This window comes from Salvelinus alpinus, chromosome 6 (assembly GCF_045679555.1).
Source record: "Salvelinus alpinus chromosome 6, SLU_Salpinus.1, whole genome shotgun sequence".
NCBI classification, from domain to species: domain Eukaryota; kingdom Metazoa; phylum Chordata; class Actinopteri; order Salmoniformes; family Salmonidae; genus Salvelinus; species Salvelinus alpinus.
Window position 1 is genome coordinate 43,804,527 of NC_092091.1, and position 16,190 is coordinate 43,820,716.

General features: G+C 46.7%; 1 protein-coding gene across 4 annotated transcripts in view; it reads right to left on the reverse strand.

The window, feature by feature from the left end:
• The window catches only part of LOC139577559 (low-density lipoprotein receptor-related protein 8-like), a 263,472-nt gene that overhangs the window by 9,786 nt on the left and 237,496 nt on the right, over positions 1–16,190 (reverse strand). For 2 of the 4 annotated variants that reach the window (XM_071404636.1, XM_071404635.1), the window contains exons 12-16: positions 13,785–13,903; positions 12,464–12,603; positions 9,773–9,914; positions 6,740–6,892; positions 5,861–6,259 (exon numbers count right to left, since the gene is read on the reverse strand). In XM_071404636.1, the coding sequence (XP_071260737.1) occupies positions 5,861–6,259; positions 6,740–6,892; positions 9,773–9,914; positions 12,464–12,603; positions 13,785–13,903 (953 nt within the window). The remainder of the gene's footprint in view (positions 1–5,860; positions 6,260–6,739; positions 6,893–9,772; positions 9,915–12,463; positions 12,604–13,784; positions 13,904–16,190) is intronic. The other 2 variants (XM_071404638.1, XM_071404637.1) reach the window with 1 other exon arrangement.

Here is a 16,190-nt window from a genome sequence, read left to right on the forward strand (position 1 = left end):
CCGTCTCCGCTATGCAATCTGGTTTCCGAGCTGGTCACGGGTGCACCTAAGCCACGCTCAAGGTCCTAAACGATATCATAACCGCCATTGATAAAAGACAGTACTCTGCAGCCGTCTTCATCGATCTGGCCAAAGCTTTCGACTCTGTCAATCAACGCATTCTTATCGGCAGACTCAATAGCTTTGGCTTCTCAAATGACTGCCTCGCCTGGTTCACCAACTACTTCTCAGATAGAGTTCAGTGTGTCAAATCGGAGGGCCTGTTGTCCGGACCTCTGGCAGTATATATCAACAATGTCGCTCTTGCTGCTGGTGATTCTCTGATCCACCTCTACGCAGACGACACCATACTGTATACATCTGGCCCTTCTTTGGACACTGTGCTAACAAACCTCCAAACGAGCTTCAATGCCATACAACACTCCTTCTGTGGCCTCCAACTGCTTTTAAATGCTAGTAAAACTAAGTGCATGCTCTTCAACTGATTGCTGCCCGCACCCTCCTGCCCGACTAGCATCACTACTCTGGACGGTTCTGACCTAGAATATGTCGACAACTACAAATACCTATGTGTCTGGTTAGACTGTCAACTCTCCTTCCAGACTCACAATAAGCATCTCCAATCCAAAATTAAATCTAGAATCGGGTTCCTATTTCGCAACAAAGCCTCCTTCCCTTATGCTGCCAAACATACCCTCGTAAAACTGACTATTCTACTGATCCTTGACTTCGGCGATGTCATTTACAAAATAACCCCCAACACTCTACTCAGCAAACTGGATGCAGTCTATCACAGTGCCATCCGTTTTATCACCAAAGCTCCATATACTACCCACCACTGCGACCTGTATGCTCTCGTTGGCTGGCACTCACTACATATCCGTCGCCAAACCCACTGGCTCCAGGTCATCTATAAGTCTTTGCTAGGTAAAGCCCCGCCTTATCTCAGCTCACTAATCACCATAGCAACACCCACCCATAGCACGCACTCCAGCAGGTATATTGCACTGGTCATCCCCAAAGCCAACACTTCCTTTGGCCGCCTTTCCTTCCAGTTCTCTGCTGCCAATGACTGGAACGAATTGCAAAAATCTCTGAAGCTGGAGTCTTATATCTCCCTCTCTAACTTTAAGCATCAGCGGTCAGAGCAGCTTACCGATCACTCAACCTGTACACACCTAATCTGTAAATAGCACACCCAACTACCTCATCCCCATATTACTACTGACCCTCTTGCTTTTTTGGACCCCAGTATCTCTACTTGTACATCATCATCTGCACATCTATCACTCCAGTATTAATGCTAAATTGTAATTATTTTCGCCTCTATGGCCTATTTATTGCCTTACCTCCCTACTCTTCTACATTTGCACACACTGTACATAGATTTTTAGATTTTTATTTTCTTTTGTGTCATTGACTGTACGTTTGTTTATGTGTAACTCTGTGTTGTTGTTTTTGTCGCACTGCTTTGCTTTATCTTGGCCAGGTCGCAGTTGTAAATGAGAACTTGTTATCAACTGGCCTACCTGGTTAAATAAAGGTGAAATAAAAAATGTATTAATAAAATAGAGGTAGTGCCCTCCCTTCTTCCCTACCCCTCCCATGTTTTGTCTAATGGTCCCTTGTCCCACCGTCTCATCTCCCCCTCTCCCCCATCTCTCCCCCATCTCCCCTTCACCTCTAACCCAGGTTTGTGTGGAGCTCAGGCCTTCTCGAGGAAATAAATCCAGCCTCATCTCCCCATTAGGGCTGTTGGGCCATTAGCAACACTCTAATTATCCAGCTATAATGGAGCCTTGCCTGGGAGATTAACAGGGCAGATCATAAAGACTACAGCCGCATAATGATAGCCTCCACACAATCAGATAATGAATGAATCTATCGCACAGACACACACACACACACACACACACACACACACACACACACACACACACACACACACACACACACACACACACACACACACACACACACACACACACACACACACACACACACAGGTGAGTGAGTCTAATACTCTAAACTGGAGGTATTGTATGGTAGTTTCTGACTAAGCGAAAGTGGAGGAAATGTCATGTGGTTCCCAAAGCACGAGTGACGTCCAATAGGCTCTAAGACTCCAAAAGGGGATTAATCAAATCGTATTAAAATGTGTTATGAAAGAACTGACCCTGAGGCTCTGGAGGGTGGGAACTGTGGAATGAGGGGACTGAAGGTGCTGAAAAGAGTGAATGTCATTATGGAGCATTATTATCGGGGAGGGATTTTAAAGTAGCGCACAGAACATACACTTGATCCATTTTTGACTGTCTCTGAACCTCGACCTGCAGGGTCAATTTCTCTCTCTCTCTCTCTGTCTGTGGGTGTGCGTGTGAGCTGTACCAGTGTTTTGTTACTACACCACTATCCACTGTTTCGCTTTCATCTTTCAGTTGCAGCGCCTGCGCTTTTTCCGCTCTGCCGTGCACAGCGTAATGCTGCACCAACTCGGAATAACACACGCGGCCTGTGGGTTCGGGAAAATCGGGAAAAGCGCTCGTCGTGTCCCATTTTCCCCCGTCCATCTCCGCCCCCCTCCCTTCGACTGTTTTGCGGTGTAGTAGTAGGAGCAATTTCCCCCTTCTTAGAACATTGGAACATGCTTTTGCTTCTGAAGTCTGGTTTGTTAGGGGACCAGAGAGAGACTGCTTACTGGAGCATCCCCTCCTAACTCTTCCTAAAACTCTCTCCCTCTTCTTCCTCTATACATCATTTTCTGTCAGCTCACTAAACTCTCCTCTTAACTCCCATCTGTTCTCTCTGTCCTCTACTCTCTAACTCCTCCTCTCACCCTTAGGCTCTCTCTCTCTCTCTCTCTCTATCCCTTAAACTATACCTTTCCCATCCCTTCTTTCCCCCTCCTCTCTGTACCACATTGCCAAATCACAACCATCTCCTTACTCCCTCCCTCTTCTCTATTCAACTCTCTGCCCCCCCAGCTCCCCTCCCTCGCTCCCACTACACCGTGTCTGTAGAGTGATCAGCAATGGTTCCACCTGTATAGTCCAGACTCCAGGGCAGGCTCACCACATTCATAATTTAGCCTGGCGTGGTTCTGCTGCTTACTTTTTATGTACAAACCCAGCGACTCTCGCTGTGCTCCTCCTCATAAATAACTACTACACACACTAATCAATATTAACACTTCCCAGAGACTGTCGTAACAAACTCTGGCCTGACGGTGGCTCTCTATCACCTGGGATATATGGGAGAGCACTGGGTGCTTTACCATAGTGGTGGAATACAAGTATACAACACTGTCTGTTCGCTATATATATATATATATACAGTTGAAGTCGGAAGTTTACATACACTTAGGTTGGAGTCATTAAAACTTGTTTTTCAACCACTCCACACATTTCTTGTTAACAGACTATAGTTTTGGCAAGTTGGTTAGGACATCTACTTTGTGCATGACACAAGTAATTCTTCCAATATTTGTTTACAGACAGATTATTTCACTTATAATTCACTGTATCACAATTCCAGTGGGTCAGAAGTTTACATACACTAAGTTGACTGTGCCTTTAAACAGCTTGGAAAATTCCAGAAAATGATGTCATGGCTTTAGAAGCTTCTGATAGGCTAATTGACATCATTTGAGTCAAATGGAGGTGTACCTGTGGATGTATTTCAAGGCCTACCTTCCAACTCAGTGCCTCTTTGCTTGACATCATGGGAAAATCTAAAGAAATCAGCCAAAACCTCAGAAAAAAAAAGTCTGGTTCATCCTTGGGAGCAATTTCCAAATGCCTGAAGGTACCACGTTAATCTGTACAAACAATAGTACACAAGTATAAACACCATGGGACCACGCAGCCGTCATACCACTCAGGAAGGAGGCGCGTTCTGTCGCCTAGAGATAAATGTACTTTGGTGCGAAAAGTGCAAATCAATCCCAGAACAACAGCAAGGACCTTGTGAAGATGATGGAGGAAACAGGTACAAAAGTATCTATATCCACAGTAAAACGAGTCCTATATCGTCATAACCTGAAAGGCCGCTCAGCAAGGAAGAAGCCACTGCTCCAAAACCGCCATAAAAAAGCCAGACTACGGTTTGCTACTGCACATGGAGACAAAGATCATACTCTTTGGAGAAATGTCCTCAGGTCTGATGAAACAAAAATAGAACTGTTTGGCCATAATGACCATCGTTATGTTGGAGGATAAAGGGGGAGGCTTGCAAGCCGAAGAACACCATCCCAACTGTGAAGTACGGGGGTGGCAGCATAATGTTGTGGGGGTGCTTTGCTGCAGGAGGGACTGGTGCACTTCACAAAATAGATAGCTTCATGAGGTGAGAAAATTATGTGGATATATTGAAGCAACATCTCAAGACATCAGTCAGGAAGTTAAAGCTTGGTCGCAAATGGGTCTTCCAAATGGACAATGACCCCAAGCGTACTTACAAAGTTGTGGCAAAATGGCTTAAGGACAACAAAGTCAAGGTATTGGAGTGGCCATCACAAAGCCCTGACCTCAATCCTATAGAAAATTTGTGGGAAAAAGCCTGTGCGAGCAAGGAGGCCTTACAAACCTGACTCAGTTACACCAGCTCTGTCAGGAGGAATGGGCCAAAATTCACCCAACTTATTGTGGGAAGCTTGTGGAAGGCTACCCGAAATGTTTGACCCAAGTTAAACAATTTAAAGGCAATGCTACCAAATACTAATTGAGTGTATGGAAACTTCTGACCCACTGGGAATGTGATGAAAGAAATAAAAGCTGAAATAAATCATTCTCTCTACTATTATTCTGACATTTCCCATTCTTAAAATAAAGTTGTGATCCTAACTGACCTAACACAGGGAATTTTTATCAGGATTAAATGTCAGGAATTGTGAAAAACGGAGTTGAAATGCATTTGGCTAAGGTGTATGTAAACTTCCCGACTGCAACTGTACATACGTGGTGAGTCATCCAGTGTGTTTTTCTGAGTGTCTTTATCTAGAGCAAGCTGAAAGAGCCCGATGAAAGTGGTGTAAGTTGAATCATTGATTTTCTATTTGTCTGTTCAGCACACAGTTTTAACAAAGCTCACCGCAGACGCGATTTCCCATTGTCACAACTATAATCACAACTGACTTTGTTGTCTTAAAAAAAAGATTGCCCAGGAAACACAATTTAAGCAATTTAAGTCATTTTCATTGTCATTTCATTGTCGTTTTCCATACACAGTATGTTGCTCTCAAGCTGTCGTTGACAATAAAGCTTGTTTGAAAGGAGGACAACAAAAGGAAAAGGGAATGAGTCCTAGAGAGAGGGAGAGAGAGGGAGAGAGAGGGAGAGAGAGACAGGCAGAGCGAGAGAAAGAAAGTGATCCCAGGTCTGCAGGACTCAAGATGACAGATGAGGGAAGGGACAATGGGAAGGGACAATGGGAAGGGACAACGGGTCTGCAAGCGTAAGTTAGCGCTGACAGTTTTCGGGCTGGGTTTCTGCATGAGCACTTCGTGACAACTGCTGGTTGTAAAAAGGGCTTTAAAAATCAATGTGATTGATTGACAGGAAAGCCACACCCCTCTGACGAGGAGAGGAGAGGCAGGGTGGACAGACGTGTGTACTGACTGACGCTCTCATACACTGTAGAGAGTGGCCTAGTCTGTCATTACACACTCAAACTGTCTGTCACAGGTAAAGAGAAGAGAGGTGGAGAACAGAGGGAAGAGCGCTCAGGAGGAAATTTGAATGGGAGAGGAGCTGCTCCGTCGTTGTGACAAGAGTGCGTCATTGTTGATACACATCTGTATATACATGTATAGACACGCCCTCACTGAAACACAAACACACACACACTTCTGAAAGCCACTTACAGCGGTGGGAGAGGTTAGCGTTCTCTCTCTGAATGTTGTTCGGGGGTAGAGGGGGGCTGTGCGCGGAGGTGGAGCGGGGACCAGGGGTGGAGGCCGCAGGCAACGCGGTGGTGGATGAGGAGGTGGAGGGGGGTGTCCTCCATGAAGCTGTGTTCCTGGGGGGAGGAGGAGGGGGGGACGTTGTCGAAGCTGTGGTCGACCGCGTGGTGCTGGGCTGACGTGTGGTTTTGGCCGTATGTGGCCGCGCAGTTGTGGAGGTGGTTGTGGGAGCAGCTGTGGTTGTACTGGTTGGAGTCGTGGTTGTAGAAGTAGCTGTGGTTGTAGTAGTGGCTGTAGTCGGAGCCGGGGTGGAAGTAGTGGTGGTTGTGGTAGGAGCTGCTGTGGTTGTCTTGGGTTTGACTGCAGGGGGGAAGCGCACATTAAACAGAGACCCGAGAGTTATCAGGCTGGCAGCTCGACTGATAGCACAGACAAGCCTTTCCTCGTAAACAGACACAGACAGCGATAGCTGCACAGTTTACATGAACAGACATCAACAAAAATGGGTCTGAACTACTCAAAACTGCCTTCTCTGCACTTACAACTCAGAAAATGCTTGTCGAGCACACATTATAGGGAACACATCATTTTGTATTTACTCAGTTTCTCTCTGGTACAGAGAGAGTATCTGCAGTTCAGTTAGGCTGCCCGGTGGCCTGTGTGTGTGTGTGTATTTTCTCTCTCTCTCGACGTAGAGAGTCTTCAGAGAGGGGGATAGGAAAAGAAACAGTGTTCCCAGAGGACAGTTTGATTGGCAGATGGAATCATCATCTGTTATCATGTGGGTGAGCTGGGGGAGTGGGGGAAGAAAAAGTGTGTGACACGGTTTAAACAGTTTACCTGTGACACAGCGTCTCATGTCGGGCCCGAGCTCCATGTCATCGGGGCAGGCACAGGTGTACTTGGGGGAGTGGTCTGTGATCTGTGGGGCTTTGAGACACAGGTACTCACAGCCCCCGTTAGGTAGACTGCCCACGTTACAGCTGTCTGGAGCTAGGGAGAAGAAACAACCGAGACATATCACACATTATTGTGAAGTGGGTAACAGGTGCGCTCTCTCGCCCGCCATATGTAACAATGACTTCAAATAGAATCCCAAGTTCAAGAACACTGGGAGGTGGCAGCACGGCAAAAAGTCTCACAAATATTAAGCTCCGTTACAAAACAACCCCCTTCCCGTCCTATAAGGCTGCACACACCTCACTCGGTCTAAAACTGACTTGAGAGAGCGTCTTTGAAATTCTTTGAACTGGGCTTCCAGGGACTTGAGAAACGGCTTTCATGCTCCCTATATTATGCAACCGTGAAGACGAGATGGTAGAGGATGACAATAATAAGGGATGGGATGTGTGCTGTTAGACAGGAGGATGCTGTAAACCCTGCAGAGAACGTGCAATACTCTGCTCGCACAGAAACTCAGCTAGCTTCAAAGTTCAGTTTCACACAGACAAAAAAAAAGAAGCGAAAAAACAAAAGCTGAGGGGGAAATATACTGAACAAAAAAATGAACGCAAAATGCAACAATTCCAACGATTTTATTGAGTTACAGTTCACATAAGGAAATTGGTCAAGCCAATCAGAATGAGTTTTCCCCCCGACAAAAGGGCGTTATTACAGACAGTAACACTCTTCAGTTTCATCAGCTGTCCGGGTGGCTGGTCTCAGACGATCCCGCAGGTGAAGAAGCCGGATGTGGAGGTCCAGAGCTGGCGTGGTTACACGTGGTCTGCGGTTGAGAGGCCGGTTGGTCGTACTGCCAAATTCTCTAAAACGACGTTGCAAACTTTGCAAAGATAATCCATCCACCTGACAGGTGTGGCATATTAAGAATCTGATTAAACAGCGTGATCATTACACAGGTGCACCTTGTGCTGGGGCACAATAAAAGGCCACTCTAAAATGTGCAGGTTTGTCACACAACAAAATGCAACAGAAGTTTTGAGGGAGTGTGCAATTGGCATGAAGACTCCAGGAATGCCCACCAGAACTGTTGCCAGATAATTTCATGTTAATTTCTCTATCATAAGCCGCCTCGGAGAAATTAACATTCCTGGAGTCTTCATGCCAATTGCACACTCCCTCAAAACTTCTGTTGCATTTTGTTGTGTGACAAACCTGCACATTTTAGAGTGGCCTTTTATTGTGCCCCAGCACAAGGTGCACCTGTGTAATGATCACGCTGTTTAATCAGATTCTTAATATGCCACACCTGTCAGGTGGATGGATTATCTTTGCAAAGTTTATATCCTAACAGGGATATAAACAAAATTGTGCACAACATTTGAGAGAAATAAGCTTTCTGTGCGAAAATAGAACCATTTAAAATGAAGTGTAGGTGTATTGAATGATCTTTCATTTTGGGTTATGAAAAGAGTGAGTGAGTGAGTGAGTGAGTGAGTGAGTGAGTGAGTGAGTGAGAGAGTGAGTGAGAGAGAGAGAGAGAGAGAGAGAGAGAGAGAGAGAGAGAGAGAGAGAGAGCGAGAGAGAGAGAGAGAGAGAGAGAGAGAGAGAGAGAGAGAGAGAGAGAGAGAGAGAGAGAGAGAGAGAGAGAGAGAGAGAGAGAGAGAGAGAGAGAGAGAGAGAGAGAGAGAGAGAGAGAGTCAAAGCCAAAGCAAGACAGAGAATAGGGTAGCGAAATCTTCCTGTAACCAATTCTGCAGAGGTAGCACTATGATAAATATTTCCCCTTGGAGATACTGTACATGAGAAACTAAATCTGAGTCTCAAATTGCACCCGGTTCCCTATATCGTGCACTACTTTTGACCAATATGTAGGGAATGGGGTGCCATTTGGGACGCAGGTTAACTCCGCAGCAGGCAGCACAGCAGTAGTTCATTCATATATTGCCTCATTTAGACCCAGTGGTTTTGTTTCCAGCTTTAGGACCTGGCATGCTTAATTCTTTGACTTATATTTTATTAGTAGAGCTCTTTATTTAATAATGAGAGACTTTAATTAGCTCCACTCTACTGGCACTGAGACAAGACTGGCATGCCTCTGAATGAGAAGGGGAAAACAAAGGATCAAAACACAATGCACACACACACAGGCGTGCACCGCACATGCTTGCACGCACGCACACACGCGCTCACACACACCACGAAAGGAGGCATACACATTTTCCAGTGTAACACACAAGCAGACAGACATATACAGTTGAAGTCGGAAGTTTACATGCACTTAGGTTGGAGTGATTAAAACTCGTTTTTCAACCACTCCACAAATTTCTTGTTAACACACTATTGTTTTGGCAAGTCGGTTAGGACATCTACTTTTGGCACTTGACCCATTTCTTCCTCAGGCAAAATAACACAGCCAGTTTTGTTCCAGTGCTCTATCCCCCAAAATACTACAACATAAATACTGTAACTACGACTGCTACTACTACTGTCTGTATGTGTGTATACACTGAGTATACCACACATTGGGAACACCTTCCTAATATTGAGTTGCCCCCCCCCACCCCTTTTGCCCTCAGAACAGCCTCAATTCGTTGGGACGTGGACTCCACAATTGTGTCAAATTGGCTGGTGTCCTGTGGGTGGTGGATTATTCTTGACACACACGGGAAACTGTTGAGCGTGAAAAACGCAGCAGCGTTGCAGTTCTTGACAGATACCGCCGCGCCTGGCACCTACTACCCCGTTCAAAAGGAACCAAAATCCTTTGTCTTGCCCATTCACCCTCTGAATGGCACACGTCCACAATCCACGTCTCAATTGTCTCAAGGCTTACAAATCCTTCTTTATTGAAGTGAATTTTGACAACGTGACATCAATAAGGGATCATAGCTTTCATCTGGATTCACCTGGTCAGTCTGTGTCATGGAAAGAGCGGGTGTTCTTAATGTTTTGTACGCGTCTGTCACTCACCTCTGGGTTGCCGTAGTTCGTGGAACACCACTACGTCCAGAGGGTTGTTGAGGTGTTCGGCTAGCGTAGCCACGTCGCGGCCTGTTAGCCTGTTAGCGCTGTAGATCGCCTCATCCTCCAGGTCTGTCCAGTACACACGGTCCTGGAAGACAGGGGAGAGTTGGGATGGGATAGACTCAGTCCTCAACATACCATAAGCAGTTTTTCTTCTAAGGTGCACGGGGCAGAGGGACGAGAGGCAATCGCTGGGAGTCATGGAGAGGCTCAAGTCATATCTGCCTGCAGATAAGGGGGCCCCATTGTTGCCACAGACACATCTAAGTATAACCAGGGCGTTCTAAGGCAACTCAATGACCATTTTTATGATCCAATATCATTCCAAAATCTACAGTAAAGAGGAAGTAGCATATCACACTACGTGGTGCTCCCATACGTGTAGGTGTAAGGAGAAAACAGTCATTGACTTCCATCGGTACATGTAATGACTTTTCCCTATACATACATCGAGTGGGGCTATACTCCGAAGCAGTCCAAATGGACCCAGACCTGATCCAGATTTACAACTTTTAATTACTTTCTGTCCTTTTCTCTCTCTCTCCCTCCCTCCCTCTCTTCCTCAGCACACCTCCTCTCTCTCTCTCTCTCTGACTCTCTCTCTTTCTCATCTAATGCCTCCTTATCAGCCTCTCCAGTGATACCATAGCAGCAGGAGCGGAGGATGAGGTGATGGTTCCACGGTTGCCAAGGCAACCTCGGATTCATCTGCAACCACGAGCAGACATGAAACGAGAGAGAGAGAGAGACAGAAGAGGAGAGAGAGTTGGTGAGAGAGTGAGAAAGAGAGAGAGAGCGCGAGAGAAACAGAGGGAAAGGGATAAGAGGTAGAGAGAGAGAGAGAGAGAGAGAGGGAGAAAGATCGACATTGAGAGATGTGGAGTAAAGGGGCTAACTGACTCTGGCATGTGCTCAGGCTTAGTCCCTCGGTCTCAATTACGGTGAAGTGCAGAAATAGGTTTGTTTACAAATCCTTGTGTTTCTAAAGGTCAGCTGACAGCAGGAGGTCTGGTGCAGGTGGTTCCTGGGTGCATTATCTAACCTCCCTGGATTATCAATGGAGGATTCTTTTATCCTCCATCTCTCCTTGTTTTTCTTTCTCTCCTTCTCCATCCCTCTCTCTCTCTCGCTTTCGCTCTCCCTCTCTCTCAGGGATGATTCAATTCAGATAACCTTTTTAAAACATGACAGGAGTGCCCAAATGATATAGGACAAATATCCTCAGGATGATAAACCTTCCTCCCCTCTTCTTCTCTCCCTCCTTTTGTTTTAAAACTTCACAGGGCAAAGTTGAGGCATTGCAGCCACGTACAGGTACAACTCTGGGCTTAACAGTGAGATCAAGGTGACTCTTTCATGTCTGAAGGCTTTATCCCCGAGCCACTACCTGCCATGAGACAACCACCTCCTTATCGGCCATTGTGGGTGAGTGAGTGTACTCCTGTTCTAGACAGCTTACCTCCCAGGCCTTTAACACTGATCTAAGATCAGTCATCTCCCAGCCTTTAACACTACCGGCCCTGACACTACTACACTTAACACTGGTTCTGGATCAGCTCAGATCTACTCACACCTTTCCTCGCATTACATCATATTATTCCTTATGGGAAATGTCCGGCAAGCTGTAGCTCCACTGGGCAGGGTGTCAGCTCCTGTAGATGATAGTTCAGTAAAAGCCTGGAGAGTTCTTTCAGGTAAGCTGTCTAGAACAGGAGTACACTCACTCACCCACAATGGCCGATTAGAAAGGGCATTGCACTCATCTGTCAGTCCCTCGCATTCTCTCCATCCCACCCCTGCACAAACCTGTCAGTCCCTCACTCTACTCTGATTGTCAGTCTGTCTGCTCTGCCCGTCACAGCCCATCCACACAGTCAGCTCCCATCTCAGTCCCTCTCACCCCACCCTATCCAGCTCAGACAACAGTGAAACAAAGATGGGGAGGACAAACATTTTCCTGTTTACAACACCCCGGCCACAGGCCTCGGGGAGGAGAGTCGAGGTGGTGTGGAGAGTCCTTCCCTGTCGGCGAACTAGGCTGTGATGTATGACCCCTCTACCCCTCCATCCTCTAGGGCCCTGCAGTACTGAGGACCAGAGGCTTGAACCGCTGGAACTGTAGAGGATTTTTAATTTGTTTTTTTTCTTCCTGGGTGCTGGCTACTGCAGAACACAGAGCTGGAGGATATGAATCTTAGAGTGGTCTGTGTGTTCTAACCGCTGCTGCCACAAAGAGACTGGGATAGTGGTCTCACACACACACACTCTCTCTGGTCATGATGGATTTCCCTCTGAAAGAAGAGTGTCTCCCTCTGTGTGCACCCTCCGCCAGACCCACATTATCAGTGATCTACTGGTAGCCCTTAGAGCAGCCAGCCCTCTGTAATCTCATCCAATCCCCCGACTCTCCAATCTCCATTATTACTCCTTATTGCCACCGTTTAGCTCTTATTGGCCATCTCCCTCCTCACTACCTGTTCATTATCACCTCCATCGACCCTGTACGCCGCTCATCTGGCATGCCCGGCTCATACAGTAGCATGGATCTTCCTGTGACGATGACTTAGCAGCTGTTGAAAGAGACTGCCGCTAGTATGTCACAGTCCCCCCCCACTCCCCCACCGCTCCCCTCCGTACCTCGAAGACGGTGAGTGCGAAGGGGTGCCCCAGGTGGTTCTGGGAGCTCAGCAGCACTTTGCGGTTGTCACCGTTTAGGTCAATGCTGGAGAGCAGGTGCAGCTTAGAGTCCACCCAGTAGAGACGCCTGTTAGATAGGTCTGAGAGAGGGGAGGGTAGACGGAGAGAGCGAGAACGGGGGAGAGAGAGGGATGTGAGAGAGGGTGGGTGAGAGGGGGAGGAAGACAGGGAGAGGGAGAGAGAGAGAGAAAAAAGAAAACGAGTGGGAGGTCAGGTTAATGTACTGTACAACACTCCTTCGGAAGTTAACGAGAAAAGGTCTAGACGGAGAGCTTGATGGAGTTCTGGTTCCTATAGAATATCAATCAACTTTGACAGCAAGGCCCTCTAGTTAGTGAAGGCCCTCCATCAGCGATCAGAAGGTTGCTGGTTCAATCCCCAGGTGGGGAATACTGCCAAAATGCCCTTGAGCCTGGCACTTATCTTCACCTGACCGAATGCTAATATCAATCTATTACAACTGGATGTGTGTAGGTGTGTAGTAGGCAAGTTGCTATGGAATCACATAAGCAGGTCAGCAAAATAAATGTGTATGTAATAACACAGCTGCAGGGGTGTGAATCAGGTAACAGTGGTGCTGAATGAATTCACAACCTCACCTCTCTCCACTCACACAATAAAGCATTCTTATCTACTCTGTCTGCCTGCTGGCTGTGAAATAGATTACAAAGGGAAAATAATCCCCTTTTTCCCCCCCAAAGAAACCAAATTAGCCAGCCAGAGCTATTCTCTCTTTTACTCTCGCTCCTCTAACCCTCGACATAATTTGTTTTCATACAGATGTAGCCCAGACTAGCGACACCTCAATTCCACCTCTCTCTCTCCCTGCTCTCTGCTCTGTCATTTTACGTCTCATCATTAGTGGTGAGCAGGGAGAGGAGAGGAGTAAAATTGGCACAGGCCCGCTGAGGGATGGAAGGGAGGATGATTGGGGTATTGATGGCAGAGCTTTGGCCACTTCTTTCACAGCCTGTTGAATGAACAAACGACACACTGATTGATGACAGAGAACCGCTGACTGAGTGACTCATGACTATGTGTCAAACGAGAGAGAGAGGGGGGGGGGGGGGGGGCTTCTTTTGCGAACACTTCCTTATTCATCACGATTCTTCATCTTATTTCAACTTTTGCTCTTCATCTTTTTTTTCCTATTATCGCTACTCACCTCCCTCTCTCTCCCTGTCTTCACTTCCCTCCCATTTGTCTCTGTATCAGTTCTCCTCATGTAGCTCTTCCTCCCTCCCTGCGGTACCAGTCTTACCCAGAGTGATGCCGTTGGGCCATTCAATCCTCTCGGACACGAGTACCTGGCGGTCCACTCCGTTCATGCCAGCCTTCTCTATCTTAGCCTGGGTCCCCCAGTCGGACCAGTACATAAACCTAGGGGAGGAGAGAGACAGGAGTTAGAGAGCACAATGACAGTAACAAGAACCATTCCGGAGGATAGCTTTGCAGAGAGAGGAGAGAGAAGGAGAGACACTTCACCTCCCATCTCTATCACAGAGACAAAGTCGAACTGTGACCGTATTACCGCCACACCAGCAGTCGCAAGTCAAGACCGCAGTCAAATTCCACGGGACCGTTTAACCTCCCGTTAACTAGGCTTCTCCGAAACTGTGCTCTGATGCCAGATTAAATTGAGAATAGTGTGATGGGTGACAATATGATCACTTGTGAATTATGCCCAGCGTGTGCAGTCTAAGGCAAGAAACAGCGCATGGCTTTTTGGGGGTGATTTTTGTCATGTAGCCTAGCCTATAGGGCTATATATTTTGATATGGTTTGTATAACAACTAAAGTGGCCAAATAACTCCAAACTTAGCTTATAGGCCCAGGACCCCTGGAACACGTTTGGAGAGCATATAGCCTACAGAGGCGAGTGAAACAAGTGTTCTTATAAGCCCAAACACCGTGAAATCGTGAGTGAAAACAGTTCTGACAGGCCACTATTTAAAATAGGATCCCAGCTTTCTCATGCTGCTATATTTATTGCTTAGTTCTTAAAATTAACCACATTAATCCGCTTTACAACCGGTGGAGCCTACCTGACACAGGCAGCGCGTGAGTTCCAAGTTTGGCGAAGCTAATTGTCACCATAAAAATGCACCTTTATCATAAAGCATTCCAATGCATCATCGCATTTGCAGACTTAACAGTGCCTTCGGAAAGTATTCAGACCCCTTGACTTTTTCCACATTTTGTTACGATACAGCCTTACTCTAAAATGGATTAAATAAAAATGGATCCTCATCAATCTACACACAATACCCCATAATGACAAAGTGAAAACAGGTTTTTAGAAATACCTTATTTACATAAGTATTCAGACCCTTTGCTATGAGACTCGAAATTGAGCTCAGGTGCATCCTGTTTCCATTGATCATCCTTGAGATGTTTCTACAACTTGATTAGAGTTCACCTGTGGTAAATGAAATTGATTGGACATGATTTGGAAAGGCACACACCTGTCTATATAAGGTCGCACAGTTGACAGTGCATATCAGAGCAAAAACCAAGCCATGAGGTTGAAGGAATTGTCCGTAGAGCTACGAGACAGGATTGTGTCGAGGCACAGATCTGGGGAAGGGTACCAAAACATTTCTGAAGCATTCAAAGTCCCCAAGAACACAGTGGCCTCCGTCCTTCTTAAATGATAGAGATGGCCTCCCGGCCAAACTGAGCAATCGGGGAAGAAGGGCCTGGAAGGGTCACTCTGACAGAGCTCCAGAGTTCCTCTGTGGAGATGGGAGAACCTTCCAGAAGGACAAGCATCTCTGCAGCACTCCACCAATCAGGCCTTTATGCTAGAGTGGCCAGACGGAAGCCACTCCTCAGTAAAAGGCACATGACAGCCCTCTCGGAATTTGCCAAAAGGCACCTAAAGACTCTCAGACCATGAGAAACAAGATTTTCTGGTCTGATGAAACCAAGATTGAACTCTTTGGCCTGAATGCCAAGTGCCACGTCTGGAGGAAAGCTGTGGGGATGTTTTTAGCGGTAGGGACTGGGAGACTTGTCAGAATCGAGGGAAAGATGGACAGAGCAAAGTACAGTGAGATCCTCTGGAAAGACCTGAAAATAGCTGTGCAGCAACGCTCCTCATCCAACCTGACAGAGCTTGAGAGGATCTGCAGAGAAGAATGGGAGAAACTCCCCAAATACAGGTGTGCCAAGCTTGTAGCGTCATAGCCAAGAAGACTCGAGGCTGTAATCGCTGCCAAAGGTGCTTCAACAAAGTACTGAGTAAAGGGTCTGAATACTTATGTAAATGTAATATTAAAGTTTTTTTTCTATACATTTGCAAAAAAATCTAAAAAGAAACGTTTTGCTTTGTCAACCTCTCCCCGAACGTGATCAAGACAAAGGAGATGATTGTGGACTACAGGAAAAGGAGGACCGAGCACGCCCTCATTCTCATCGACAGGGTTGCAGTGGAGCAGGTTGAGAGCTTCAAGTTCCTTGGTGTCCACATCACCAACAAACTAACATGGTCCAAGCACACCATGGCAGTCATGAAGAGGGCACGACAAAACCTATTCCCCCTCAGGAGACTGAAAAGATTTGGCATGGGTCCTCAGATCCTCAAAAGGTTATACAGCTGCACCATCGAGAGCATCCTGACTAGTTGCATCACTGCCTGGTATGGCAACTGCTCGGCTTCCGACCA